This window comes from Mustela nivalis (assembly GCF_964662115.1).
Source record: "Mustela nivalis genome assembly, chromosome: 10".
In the NCBI taxonomy this organism is placed as follows: domain Eukaryota; kingdom Metazoa; phylum Chordata; class Mammalia; order Carnivora; family Mustelidae; genus Mustela; species Mustela nivalis.
Genome location: NC_139029.1, coordinates 16,044,733 through 16,058,546, shown reverse-complemented (window position 1 = coordinate 16,058,546; position 13,814 = coordinate 16,044,733). Strand labels below are relative to the sequence as shown.

Genomic DNA, 13,814 nt, shown 5'->3' with positions numbered 1-13,814 from the left:
GTTGGTTAAGCATCTGCATTCAGCTTAGGTCCCCTCAGTGGGGAGCCTGCTTCTCCCTCTCTGCCTCCTGCTAACCCTCCTTGTGCACCCTTTCTCTCTGTCAAATGAATAAATACAATATTAAAAAAAAAACAAAAGATTTTCTTATTTTTAAGTAATCTCCATACCAACATGACACTCCAGCTCAGAACCCTGAGATCAGGAGTCACAGTCTACTGACTGAGCCAGCTAGGTACCTCAAGCCATCCTTCATTTTTAATGTTCTGTTTAGATTGTGAATGCTTTCAAATCTACATTTACATTTTATTAACTTTTTTTTTTTTTTTTTTTTAAGATTTTATTTATTTGAGAGACACAGCGAGAAAGGGAACACAAGCGGAGAGGGAGAGGGAGAGGCGGGCTTCCTGCCTAGCAGAGAGCCTGATGCAGGGCTCCATCCCGGGATCCTGGGACCATGACCTGGGCCGAAGGCAGATACGTAATGACTGAGCCACCCAGGCACCCTTACATTTTATTAACTTTTGAACAATATACAAATGTAGTTCAGTTTTCTTACTTGAACAGCTATTGTCATAGGTATTTTTTTTTCCAAATGACTTTAAGTTTTGTTTTCTTACCTTAAACCCTCATATAAAATAAATAAAAAACGTAATTGCTCTTTTGCTTCTTCCTTATTTAGAGGCAGCCTAAAACCACCTCCAAGAGGGAGATACAGTTTGAAAAAGTTATCTATAGTATACCATCCAGCATGTGATATCCTTATTAGTATTTATCAATTATTACATTTGTCTTAATCTTGTTTCTTTAGTTACAAAAACCTTAGGAATAAAAATTAAATCTATATAATATTGTTAATGTTCTTTCCAATGCCCAGTATAGCCTGGTATAAAATTAGTTGGTTGTATCTATTTCATAATTACAAAAATGAACTTTTTTAGCCTGTTAGATTTGTTCTGTTAATGAGCTCATTAATGGAGACTTGTTTTATCTTTGTTTTATATAGATAAGAAAGGAGTTTGTTAGTATTCGTACCATTTTGCTGAAAGCATTTAAACAACTTAATAGGATAAACTATTTTGAGTATCCAATTAGAAACAAAGTTGGCATCCTAATTGTAAAATATGGTATTCTTTTATATTGTATTGTGTCTTTAGGGGAAAGATGCATTTTCCTGTATATTAGATATCCTCGCATATGGCAGATACCTTTGCAGTGAAATCCCTGTATGAGCCTAAGCCACCCCTATCAAGCAGTTTGTTACAACAAAATCTTAGGATAAAGGTTTGGGTTCTTCCCATAAAGTTAAATCCCAAGAGGTTTGGCCTATACCTGTTGAAAATTAAAGTATTGTTTTGTTTTCTTTTAAAGATTTACTTATTTTAGAGAGCATGTTGGGGAGGGGCAGAGGGAGAGAATCTTCAGGCCGGCTCCACGACCCATGAGATCATGACGTGAGCCAAAACCAAGAGTGGGACACTTGACCAACTGAGCTGTCTATGCTCCCCTAAAATTAAAGTTTTTAAAAATTCAGAAAAATAGGTTTTTAACATATTGGATTACTGATTTAATAAATAAATTGGTTTTAGTTGGTGTCATTTTTGATGCTATGAGGTTTAAGTTTTTGTTCTTTTATGTTTCACTATAGTCATTAAAAATTTTAGCTCTTGATTGAGGAAGTTGAAATTAGGGTCAGCGCCTGAGTCTGACAGTATTAAAATTAAGTTATGAGAAGAGTGAGGTTTTTGTCTTGGTAAAATCTATTGTAAATTAACCCTATAAAGGAGCACTCCTTTGCATTGTTTCTAATCATTGTCCTGAGATAAGAAAGATAGGTATTAATTTTGAAGGTGTTTTTTAGTGTGTCTGGGCCCTCAGATGCAGTCTGGTTATAGTATCTTTGTGTTCCTCAGCTGGCATTGTAAAACTGTTTAGGGAAACAGCCTCTGTTTTCATTAGTTTCCATGATAATAAGGACTTACCTTTTTAAAGAGCACAGCAATGGTGTTTTGTAGAGGAATTACTAATGGAGGTGTTAGAGAACCAGTGTATTTAACAGAGATGTAAAATATATGACTTAGTAGTACCTGGATTGAATTATATATAAGGAAAAGCTGCTGTGTTTGCAAAACAGCAAATAGGAGCAGGATAATGGAAGAGCCCTAGTAGATACTCAAAAGACTGTGTTGCACTGCCTGTTAACTCTGTTCCTTCCGGAGCCTCAAAGGACTTTTTCTCTGTTACTGTTGAAGTATTTGATGGTTGGGTAGTAGACAGCCAAAACATTTTTCAAGTCTTGATGCTTAGTGAGTAAAGAGAGAACTGGTTGTTAACAATATTCATTACATTCTGCTTGTTTGCTTTTGGTTTTTAGATTTATTTATTTGACAGACAGAGATCACAAGTAGGCAGAGAGGTAGACAGAGGAAGAGGGGGAAGCAGGCTCCCCACTGAGCAGAGAGCCTGATGTGGGGCTCGATCCCAGGACCCTGAGATTATGAGATTATGACCTGAGCTGAAGGCAGAGGCTTAACCCACTGAGCCACCCAGGCGCCCCCATTCTGTTGGTTCTGATAGGGGCAGGGGGCAGGGGACGCTAACCTGCATATGCCTGAGTGCTTACTCTGAACAGTTCCTGTGGGTCCATAATGGCTCAGGGACTAACAAGTTAATAAAAGGAAAACATTTCTATTTCATTTTAGTTAATTAAAAATTGAGCTTAGAAACTTATAAAGGAATGATCCCTAGTTTTAAATACTGTTTATTTTTAGCCTTTTTAAGTTACTTAAATGTCCTATGTTAAACTGATCTTGAAGTGAAGCCAGCTCCTGCTTCTCAGTAAATCAGTATTTTTAGCCTGTTTCTTTTTGGATCCCATTGATTATCATATTGGGAACTTTGTTGATCACAGATTTGTTGATACTTCTTCTAAAGTAAATACAATTCTTACGGAAAATCTGTAAGTTGGACTTCTGACATTCAAATGGTACTTCAGAGTATGAGGAACTTGGCTCCTATGAATCTTGTATGTAAAGTGATCAATCAGTCATTAAATTCTGAAAATACAGGTTTTTCACTTTTCACTTGCTTAATGAGGCAAACCCTGTCTGTTCTAAAAATACGGGCACAAGTGTTACATAAGTAATGTAATAACCTGGCACTTTGCTTCCTCACTGAACTGTGTGTCGGGTGTATTTTCACAGTGCCACTTTCTGTGCTCCTTGCTTTATGTGTTTTTGTAACGGGTATGGAAGAAATAGGGATAGTGAACTAATTATGAAGCACCATTGCTTTATGTTAATGGAAATAATAGGAACCAGAATTTGCTTCCCAGAACACATTTTAAATGTTCAAATACAAATACCTTCAAATACATAAACACTGTCTGACTGGGCCAGAGACCTCAGCCGCACCAAAAAATATATTTCAAAATGAATACCAATTATCCTTCTATATATTTTTTTGTCTCAGGACATCCTTTTTTTTTTTTTTTTTTTTTAAGATTTTATTTATTGGGACGCCTGGGTGGCTCAGTTGGTTAAGCGGCTGCCTTCAGCTCAGGTCATGATCCCAGCGTCCTGAGATCGAGTCCCACATTGGGCTCCTTGCTCAGCAGGGAACCTGCTTCTCTCTCTGTCTCTTCCTGCCACTCTGTCTGCATGTGCTCGCTCTCTCTCTGACAAATAAATAAATAAAATCTTTAAAAAAAAAAAAAGATTCTATTTATATATTGACAGACAGAGATCACAAGTAGGCAGAGAGGCAGGCAGAGAGAGGGGGAAGCAGGCTCCCCGCTGAGCAGAGAGCCCGATGTGGGGCTGGATCGATGACCCTGGGATCATGACCTGAGCCAAAGGCAGAGGCTTGAACCCACTGAGCCACCAGGTGCATGGCTCAGGACATCTTTTATCCACAGTTTTTTTTAGTGCTGTGCCCTGTTAATGAATGGTCATTTATAGGATTGATAAACTGAGGCTGATGAGAAGCCGGCAGATTCTCCGGATATATTGAAGGCACATCTGACAGGGTTTATTGATGAGTGGGATATGGGAGTATGAGAGAAAGGAGCCAAGGATGACTTCAAGGCTTATGACCTGAGCAGCTAGAAGGATGGAGTTGTCATGGATTAAAATGAGGACTGCTGTAGAGAAGGGCAGATTAGCAGATTGAAAGATCATAATTCAGTTCTGGACATGTTAAGAGTTAGAGGTCTCTTAGATCTCTGAGAGGAGCTGTGTTGAATGAGCAGTTGCTTCTGTAAGCCTGGAATTCAGGGAAGGGTTTTGATTCCTTTGGTATCACCAAGGAAGTGTGTGTAGCCAGACTAAGGGTCTAAAATCTAATCCCTGCAGCCCTCTACATTTAGAGATTGGGGAGATGAGAAGGAACTAGTAAAGGGATCTGAGCAGAAAGAACCAATGATGTAAGAAAAAAATCAGGGGTGTTGTATCCTAGAAGTCCAGTGAAGAGTGTTTTCATAGCAGGAAGGTGGTCAGTTACAACAAACTTTCCAAGTGAGACAAGGACTGTGAATTGACATTTGATCCTGGCAACAGGGATGTCATCAGTGACTTTGTCAAGAATAGTGGTGAAAGCCCTATTTGGAGAGGATTAAAGAGAGTGGGAGGCAAGGGATTTGAGATAGCAAGTACCTACAGCTCTTTTGAGCAGTTTTGCTGGAAAGGGTAGCAGAGAAATGGGACAGTAACTGGACAGTATCCTGGTCGTAGTCAGGATACATCCTTTTTTCATTTAAATTTTAAGTGTGATGCCCAACCGACAGAGCCATCCAGGGGCCCCTGAAAAAAAAAATTTTTTTAAGTGACAAATTACGATCATTAGTGTGCTGATGATCACATTGTTGTCTTTGAGTGGAAGAGAAGGTGTGGGACCTAGTGTATAAGTTAATAGCATGAGGTCGACGTTCATTTGAACATTCATCAAAGATGAACAGCTAGTGGCGCACCTGAGTGGCTCAGTGGGTTAAAGCCTCTGCCTTTGGCTGAGGTCATGATCCCAGGGTCATGAGATCGAGCCCTGCATCAGGCTCTCTGCTCAGCAGGGAGCCTGCTTTCTGCTTCCTCCTCTCTCTCTGCCTTCTTGTGATCTCTGTCAAATAAATAAAAATCTTAAAAAAAAAAAAAGAAAAAAAGATGAGCAGCTAATATGTTCCAGGCACTGTGTTCAAGCTGGGAATAAAATGAGGAACGAGATTTGGGCTCTTTGCTCACATGGAAATTGAACCCTCTGGATGATGTTATTTCCAGATGAAAATACTGAGACTCGCTGATTAAGAAACTTGCTCAAAGTAACTAAAAGGTAGATCTGAACCCAGTATAACTTTTCTTTTTTAAAGATTTTATTTGTTTATTTGATAGAGATCACAAGTAGGCAGAGAGGCAGGCTCCCTGCTGAGCAGAGAGCCCGATGCGGGGCTCGATCCTATGACCCTGGGATCGTGACCTGAGCCGAAGCCAGAGGTTTTAACCACTAGCTACCCAGGCACCCCATGAACCCAGCATAACTTAAAACTTAACTATTTCTCATATTCTCCCTGCCTTTGAGCTATCAACCTATTACTCCATGCTGCCATCATCCCTAGTCTGGATTGCCTTGTGAACCTGACTGGGCAGCCTGTTTCTCCATACAGTTCATCTGCTGCCTGGCTGCCAGTCCCTTGGAACATGTCATATCTAGTCACTTGTCTGCTCAAAACCCTCTGCTATCTTCCCAACAGAACTGGAATAAAATGCAAACTCCTAACATGGTTTAACTTAATCTGGCCCCTGTTCTCTCTTTCCCAACTATTCTTCCAGTTGCTGTCATGTTTGCTCTTCATCAGATATGTTAAGTGTGCCCCCATCCTTCTGTAGTGTTCTTTACCTTGGATTGCTCTTTCCTCAGATTCCCCCCCTCTCATATTTTTACTTAATTTTCTACCTTAGGTCTCAGTTCAAACTTAACCTTTTTAGGGAGACTCTTCCAATTAAAACACTCTTCCTCATTTATTCCCTTTGCTTGCTTTTTTTTTAGCCTTTAATACCTCTTGAAAGCATATATATATATATATATTTTGTTTAAAGATTTTATTTATTTATTTTGACAGAGAGAGAGAGATAGATAATAAGTAGGCAGAGAGGTAGGCAGAAGCAGGCTCCCCGCCAAGCAGAAAGCCTGATGCAGGGCTTGATCCCAGGACTCTGGGATCACGACCTGAGCCGAACGCAGAGGCTTTAACCCACTGAGTCACCCAGGCGCCCCTCATATATATATTTTTTAACCTTTGTCTCTATCAGTAGTGTGTAAACCTCGTGAATGCTTAGACCTTGTTTGTGGTATTCACTGTATCTCTAGAACTTAGAAAAATACATGGCATATGAGTTGAAGGTATATTGAATTCCCTGTCTCATGAAGAGTTTGGAGAAGTTCTATGAATAGGTTGGAAGTCAGTTCTGTAGGCTAGGTATTATTTATTGGAACAACTCCAGGCTGATATGTAGAAGTTTAGTTGGGTATGGATAGGAATGGAAGGGATTCAAAATAGCTGAGATTTTTGTTTATTGAAAGTATTATTTCCTTGGTCATCTTGGGGGCTGGAGGGAGCAGCAGAAATTATGTTACTCAAGAAAAATGAGGAAAATCAAAGGAAGTGGTTGACAAGGGTGGGTATTACCCATTTTGATTTTTGGAAAAAAACATTTGTTACAAATCTTGGGGCGCCTGGGGAGCTCAGTGGGTTAAGGCCTCTGCCTTCAGCTTCGGTCATGATCCCAGGGTCCTGGGATCGAGCCCCACGTCGGGCTCTCTGCTCGGCGGGGAGCCTGCTTTCTCTTCCTCTCTCTCTGCCTGCCTCTCTGCCTATTTGTGATTTCTGTCTGTCAAATAAATAAAATAAAATCTTAAAAAAATATATCTGTGACAGAATATTTAGAAAATATAATTAAAGGAAAAGAATAAAATTAGAACAGTTTTCTCATGCATTGATAAATCACTATTAGTACCATTCACATCCACAGTCATTCATATCTATGGATACATCTATATTCAAAAAACAAGAAAACACATTACTGTTTATTGATAATTTGAGGTAAAATTAGGACAACCAATAGGATATGCTTCCAAATGCAGTTGGAAGTATAAAATTAGGTCTTAGGATGTAGATGTGAGAGATGACTGTATAGATATAGACTGGGAAATGGATATGATCTTTGGAAGTGAAGGAAGCACAGGGAAGATGAGATAGAGCCCTAACTTTGGGAACATGCAGACTGTTATTAGGTGAATAGAAGAATCACCGTGGAAAGGATAGAGAATAAAAGGTAAAAAGACCAGGCCAGTGGAGGATTCTAAAAATTGAAGGGAAGAGAATTTTTAGGAGGCAGCAACACCAGTGTTACCGCTTACCAGGAAGGCAAGATGAGAGTGAGGAAAAAAAGATTTGAATTTAGTTGTTTGAAATCCATTAGTGAATTCCATTTGGGGATGCAGCTTAGTGTTAGAGGAAGAAGTCAGTGTTGTGGTTAAAGAGAGAGCGTAGATGCCAGAGTGAGTTTTTGTTAGAAATATAGTTCTGTAGGGATGTTGCACTGATAATGCCTTAGATGTGTTAACGCTTCGTAGCTGCACAGTACTAAGGATATGGTAGACGCGTTGAATAACTGCGTGAGTGAAATAAAGTAGACATGGCCATGTGTTCAAAGCATTTGAAAGTGCTTGAAAGATAAATGGGTAAATATTCTTTGTTTGCATATTGTTTTGTTACGGAAGATTTGGCATGTTTGGAAGGATGCACTTAGCAAAATAGGAGAGTCAAAGAAAAGTTTACAGTTATTTCCAGGAGAAGGTGGTGTGAAGAAATGGGCTCTGTTATGGTTAGGAAGTTAACCTTGGAAAGGAAATAAAATCTCTTTTTCTGAGGTATGAAGAAGGAAAGAATTTAGGAAAGACTATGAGAAAACCACTGACCTTCCCACATGCCCTCCTTGGATGACTTAGTGAATGAGGGTTGGAGACATTAAGGAGACAGAAGAACTGAATAGCTCTTGTGTGAGAGAATTATGCTAGGGATTCAAAAGAAGTTTTATCAGACAGCCGTGAAGGTATTTTGAAAACGATTGTCTTAGCACAGTTATAGAGCTTAACTTCAGAAACAATATCCAGTAATAATTTGGGCATCTTTTGGATTGCTGTTTCATTATTCAAGTCATTTTTCAGAATGTGAAATGTTGATGTAGATGAGTTTCACTAGAAAACTCATCTCTAGGAACGCCTGGGTGGCTCAGTGGGTTAAGCCTTTGCCTTTGGCTTAGGTCATGATCCCAGGATTCTGGGATCCTTGCTCAGCAGGGAGCCTGCTTCTGCCTCTGCCTGCTGCTCTCGTCCAGGTTGTGCACAATCTCTGTCTCTGACCAATAAAACCTTTAAAGAAAAAGAAAGAAAATTCATCTCAAATGCAGACGCTGACTTACTCTTTAAGGCTACATGTGAAGGCGTCTGGTTGGCTCGGTCAGTTAAGTGTTCGACTCTTAGGTTTTGGCTCAGGTAATGATCTCTGAGGGTCATGAGATCGAGCCCTGTGTCTGGCTCCCTACTCAGTGGGGAGTCTGCTTGAAATTCTCTCCTCCTCTCTCAAATAAATAAATGCATCTAAATAAGGACTGCATGTGGATTGCAAATGTTTTAATGTACAAGATTGTCTTTATTGTTGCCTATGTGGTAGAAGCTTGAAGAAATTGTGGTCTAGTATTAAACATTGAGAAAGTTTTTGATTGTTTAACATATTTATAATAACTTAATCCTTATTACATAATTTTTGTAGTAATTATTTTATATATAATGTATATATATTTTTTAAGATTTTGTTTATTTGAAAGAGAGAGACCTAGTGAGAGAGGGAACACAAGCACTGGGAGAGGGAGAAGCAGTGTTCCTGATAAGCAGGGAGCCTAATGCGGGGCTTGATCCCAGGACACTGGGATCATGACCTGAGCTGAAGGCAGAGGCTTAACCCACTGAGCCACCCAGGCACCCCCCCTTAGGATTTATATGTTTGAGAAAGAGAGAGAGCGCATGAGGGGTGGAGGAGCAGAGGGCAAGAGAAACTTAAGCAGGCTCCACGCCATCACAGGGCTCAGTCTCACGACCCTAAAATCATGACCTGAGGGGAAGTCAAGAGGCGGACGATCATTGACCGTGCCACCTAGGCACTGAGAGTTGAGAAAACTTGAGAAATAAATAACTTTAGTATTTATTAAATTACTGTTTTTACAAAAATGCTGATATCATATTTCCCAAAGATATATACATATATCCTTTATTCTGTGTTTTTGTGAGAAAAAGAGAAACTATAAAAATAAACAATTCAGAGGTATTTCGCACATGCTTACTAATCATTTTCGTTTTTCAGTATAGAATATTATTCTGTGTTAATGATCATTGGTCATTATAGTAAACATTAGGGTTAACTCCTAATGATTCAAATTGTCTTCATTCCTCTTTAACCATCTTTGTGCCTCTAGCTTCTTAGAAGAAGAGTTGTTGGGCTTTGTGCCTCTAAAATGCTTATATTGGGATTCTAATACAGAGATTTGGTTTTTTTTCCCCCCAGGTTTTTGTAGGTAAAATACCAAGAGATTTATATGAGGATGAGTTGGTACCCCTTTTTGAAAAGGCTGGTCCCATTTGGGATCTACGTCTTATGATGGATCCGCTGTCTGGTCAGAACAGAGGGTATGCGTTTATCACCTTCTGCGGGAAGGAGGCTGCACAGGAGGCCGTTAAGCTGGTATGTGATAAACACCCACTGTCTGGCGGCGGATCGGACCGCCTCAATTAAAAACGTTCGCAGTTAACTTTGTTTCGTTTTCTTTGGTTTTTGCTCGGCATGGTTAGATGTTGATAAAGTTGATATGTGACCTTTGCTCTATTTTTTTCTGATGATAAAAGTAAAAAAGACTGAAAATATCCAAGAAATAATGTGTTTGAGAAAGTCTCCCATAATTCTGTTACTTATTAGATTGGTTAGTATCTAAAGTTTCATTTGAATATTTGGCTTCTGCCATTCTCTCTTTGGATTTTAGGCAAAAAAAAGATGTGAATTGTTACTATTAAACTTCAGGACAAGATTCTTAAAAATGTAATGAAAGCTGGGATGGATTCTGGGGGACATAACGGGGTGACAGGGACTTTTAGGACACAGTTCAGGAAATTATCTGAGACTTTTATTTTTATCACAACCTAATCATACAATTTATTGTCTGAGTATATGCCTGTTCTTCTCTGTATTTTGTTTTCAGACCCTCCAGTCTTCTCTGTCTTCAGTCTTTCTTCTTTTTAATGATTTTTTAGTCCATCTTCTGTAATCTAGTAATTTTCTTTTACCCTTTGTATGTAGTAATCAATAGTACTGCTGTAGTAGTAGTAGTTGTAACAGTTCTGCATATGAGAAATACCTTCTTACCTGTGTTGGTACACCCATCTCAGGAACTTAAAATAACCATGTCATTGTTTCTGCATGCTCTTTCCAGACATTTAAAAGCCTCACTTAGTCTAGTTCCAGGCCTTCTGGAATGGGTACCTCTTTCACCAGGGCTTTTTGTTCTATTAATCGCTTCTAAATTCGTTCTATTCTAGCTTGACCCAGATTTTAGTTTTTTTTAAGAACTTTTCCTTCCAACATGTTTTTATTGAGAAAATTTCAAAGCTTCATTTCCTAATTTTTGGCAACCTATAGGTGATTTTTATTTTTTAATAATCATGTATCTTTTAGTAGGCTAATGGGTAAGTAATGTTAAAGTCAAGGAATCTGAAGTTTATCAAAGAAACTATCTTCATAGTGATTTAAATAAAGCCTTTAAAAATTTCCTATCATTTCATATAATTTTGAAGGTATTGTATTTGCTGTGCAGTTTAAAACTTTTCATGTTTCGATTTAGAATACTGTGTTTTGTGTAGAATATGAAATTCTCCTGAATTTCTTCTTATTGATTATACTTAGTTGTTAACTATTGTTTTGCTTTTGGCTTATCTGTATCTAATTTTATCTCCAAGGATCCTGAATGATCAGTCTTGGGTACTTTTTCTGAAATTCTCTGGAAAATTTTTCAGATAGATAACATTGAAATATGACATAAGGTATTTTAAAAAATAGTGAATAACTCGGTCCTTTATATCCAGAAGAGCAGTGAAAATTAACAGAACCAAACTAAGATGAGAGACTGTAACAAGTTTTAAAATACACATTTTTATAATGGTAAGCGTGAGGGAACTCGGTGAGTTTGTGAAGCAGGAAGTGTTTGACCTTAAATTGTTGAGTTTTTTAGAGTGAGACAATTGTCCTGAGTTTGGGATGGTTGTGGGGTATCTGGTTCTTTTCTTCCTTGCAGTGTGACAGCTATGAAATTCGCCCTGGTAAACACCTTGGAGTGTGCATTTCTGTGGCAAACAACAGGCTTTTTGTTGGATCAATTCCGAAGAATAAGACTAAAGAAAACATTCTGGAAGAATTCAGTAAAGTCACAGGTAAAACAAAAATGTATTTAGTAGAAGTTAGTTTTGGGAAATCTGTGGTGCTATTTATAAGTACCAAGAAAGAGAAGTGTATATTAATCTAAAAATGCAAATCTTCAGTGTCTAAATTGCCTCCTTTCTGCTTTACAGTAGTTTGGTCTAAGCATGTTCCCCATGTTCCCTTATATCCTTAACTTCTTGGAATGTCCCCTTACTTCTGTGCCTTCATTGCTCCTTAGCTTTTGCCAGAGTCTTTGCCTAGTAGCCCTTCAGTAAAGGCTTCCCAGCATTCAGCGTGCTTTAGGGCCAAGAGGCTGCGAGTTTTTCTCCTCCTCCTCCTCCTCCTCCCTGTTGCCTTGTCTAGAAATTTCCGATTCTAAATCCATAGAATTGATTGAGAAGTACATTTTACATCACAGGTCTGTATACATTTATAACTGAAACAAAGTTCAACAAAACTTATAATTTCACTTATTTTACATGATTTTAGTGTTATCTTTCCTGTTCCATTTCATTTGTCTTAAACATGGGTAAAGATAAACTCAGTCTAGCTATGGTTTAAAAAACACTGATTTAGACCATTACTTCCCCTCATAAAAGCCATGGTTTTTTGTCCTCCAGATAAACCGTCCTTTCTCCTCCCTTGATGCTGTCATCCGTTGTTCGTCTCGATTCAGTCTTTCATTAATTGAAGATTGCTTTTGGCTCAGAGTCTTTCTCTTCTGCCTAAGTTGACTTATTTTTGTAGTACCTTTAACATGTACACGGATGACCGTCCAGGCCCCTACCCTCCTAGTGTCATGAGCACCTCATTTCCAGTTCTCTATTTCCGCTTCCCCCACATCCTGATCATGTTCTGGATCTTGCTACCAGAAATTCTGCCCACTCCAAAGTCTTGATTTTCTAGGGTTCTACTTTGTAACCACTGCCACTCTCCGTCACACTTGTGTTGGTCACATGCTCCAAATGGCGCAGTTCTTTGCCCTCATCACTTTATGACCTTTCGGCTCCTTTCTGGCTTCTTACCCGTGTATTCATTCCTTCAGCAGGTTTTTGTCCAGTGCCTGTTAAAGCGGTGGCATTGTGTTATGCGCTGGGATACAGTGGTGAATAAGATCTGTTTTCTGCCCTTGTAGAGCTTACATTCTGGGAAAGGAGTAACACAAAAAACTAAAGAAATATTTACACATTGTGGTAAGCACTGAGAAGAGCAAAATAAGAGATACTTAGCTAGAGAATAGCTATTATCCCCGTTTTGATGTTTATGGAAGGCTTTTCTGATAACATGACATTTCGGGCAAGACCTGAAGAATGAGGAGGATGTAGCAGACAAAGAACAGAGGACTGTGCATTCCAGCAGAACAACACATGCCAAGTCTCCGAAGCAAGAAAGATCTTGGTGTATTATAGGAACTGAGAGAATGCCAGTGTTGTTAAAATTACTGTAGAGTTAAGGGTAGAATTAGATGAAGTAGGCACAGCTTTTGTGGACCTTATAAGAAGTTTAGATTTAATTTTTGTAGAATGAGAAAGTGTTTAAAGATCTCAAGCAGGGAGTAACATCTGTTTCATGTTTACGGAATATTATCTCTACTGCCATATGGGTAATGGTTTAGAGGGGCTTAAGAGTAGAAGTTAATCAATTAGTTGAGGCTATTACAGTAGTTTGGATAGAAGATTGGACGAGGGTAATAGCTGTGAAGGTGGAAAGAAGTAGATGGGCTCTGAATTGAGTAGGGGAGTAAAGGAAAGAAAGTAATGGAAGGAAATCAAGAAAGAGTCGTCAAGTTCTGGCTTGAGAACCAGGAGATGGTCCTATTTATTAGATAGGGAAGTAGAGAAGACACATTTGGGGAGTGGTAACTGTGATTTTGGACATGCTAAATTTGAAATGTCTTTAAGTCTGGATTAGAAATAAAATGTAAGCATTCTTAAGGATATAGATAGCTTCTAAAAGTACAGACTAGCTGATAATACCTAGAAACAACATATGTGCAAAGATGAGAACACAGGACTAAGACCGGAGGGACACCAATATTTAGCAATCATTTTTTTTTTTTAAGATTTTATTTATTTGTTTGAGAGAGAGCATGAGAGATTCAGCATGAGCTGGGGGTGAGGGGCAGAGGAAGAGGGAGAGAGAAGCAGGCTCCCCGCTGAGCAGGGAGCTTGACGTGGGGCATGATCCCAGAACCTCGGGACCACGGCCTGAGCTGAAGGCAGACACTTAACAGAGCCACCCAGGTGCCCCAGCAATCATTTTCATTCTTGGTAAAAGCAGTAACTTTTAAGTTAGAGCCAAGGATGGT

The 13,814-nt window shown here is 38.9% G+C and overlaps 1 protein-coding gene across 3 annotated transcripts in view; it reads left to right on the top strand.

Annotated features, from left to right (window-relative positions):
* HNRNPR (heterogeneous nuclear ribonucleoprotein R) overlaps window positions 1-13,814 on the top strand; it is a 34,084-nt gene that overhangs the window by 11,218 nt on the left and 9,052 nt on the right. For all 3 annotated transcript variants that reach the window (XM_082684609.1, XM_082684610.1, XM_082684611.1), the window contains 2 exons: window positions 9,605-9,781; window positions 11,382-11,517. In XM_082684609.1, coding sequence (XP_082540735.1) covers window positions 9,605-9,781; window positions 11,382-11,517 — 313 coding nt within the window. The remainder of the gene's footprint in view (window positions 1-9,604; window positions 9,782-11,381; window positions 11,518-13,814) is intronic.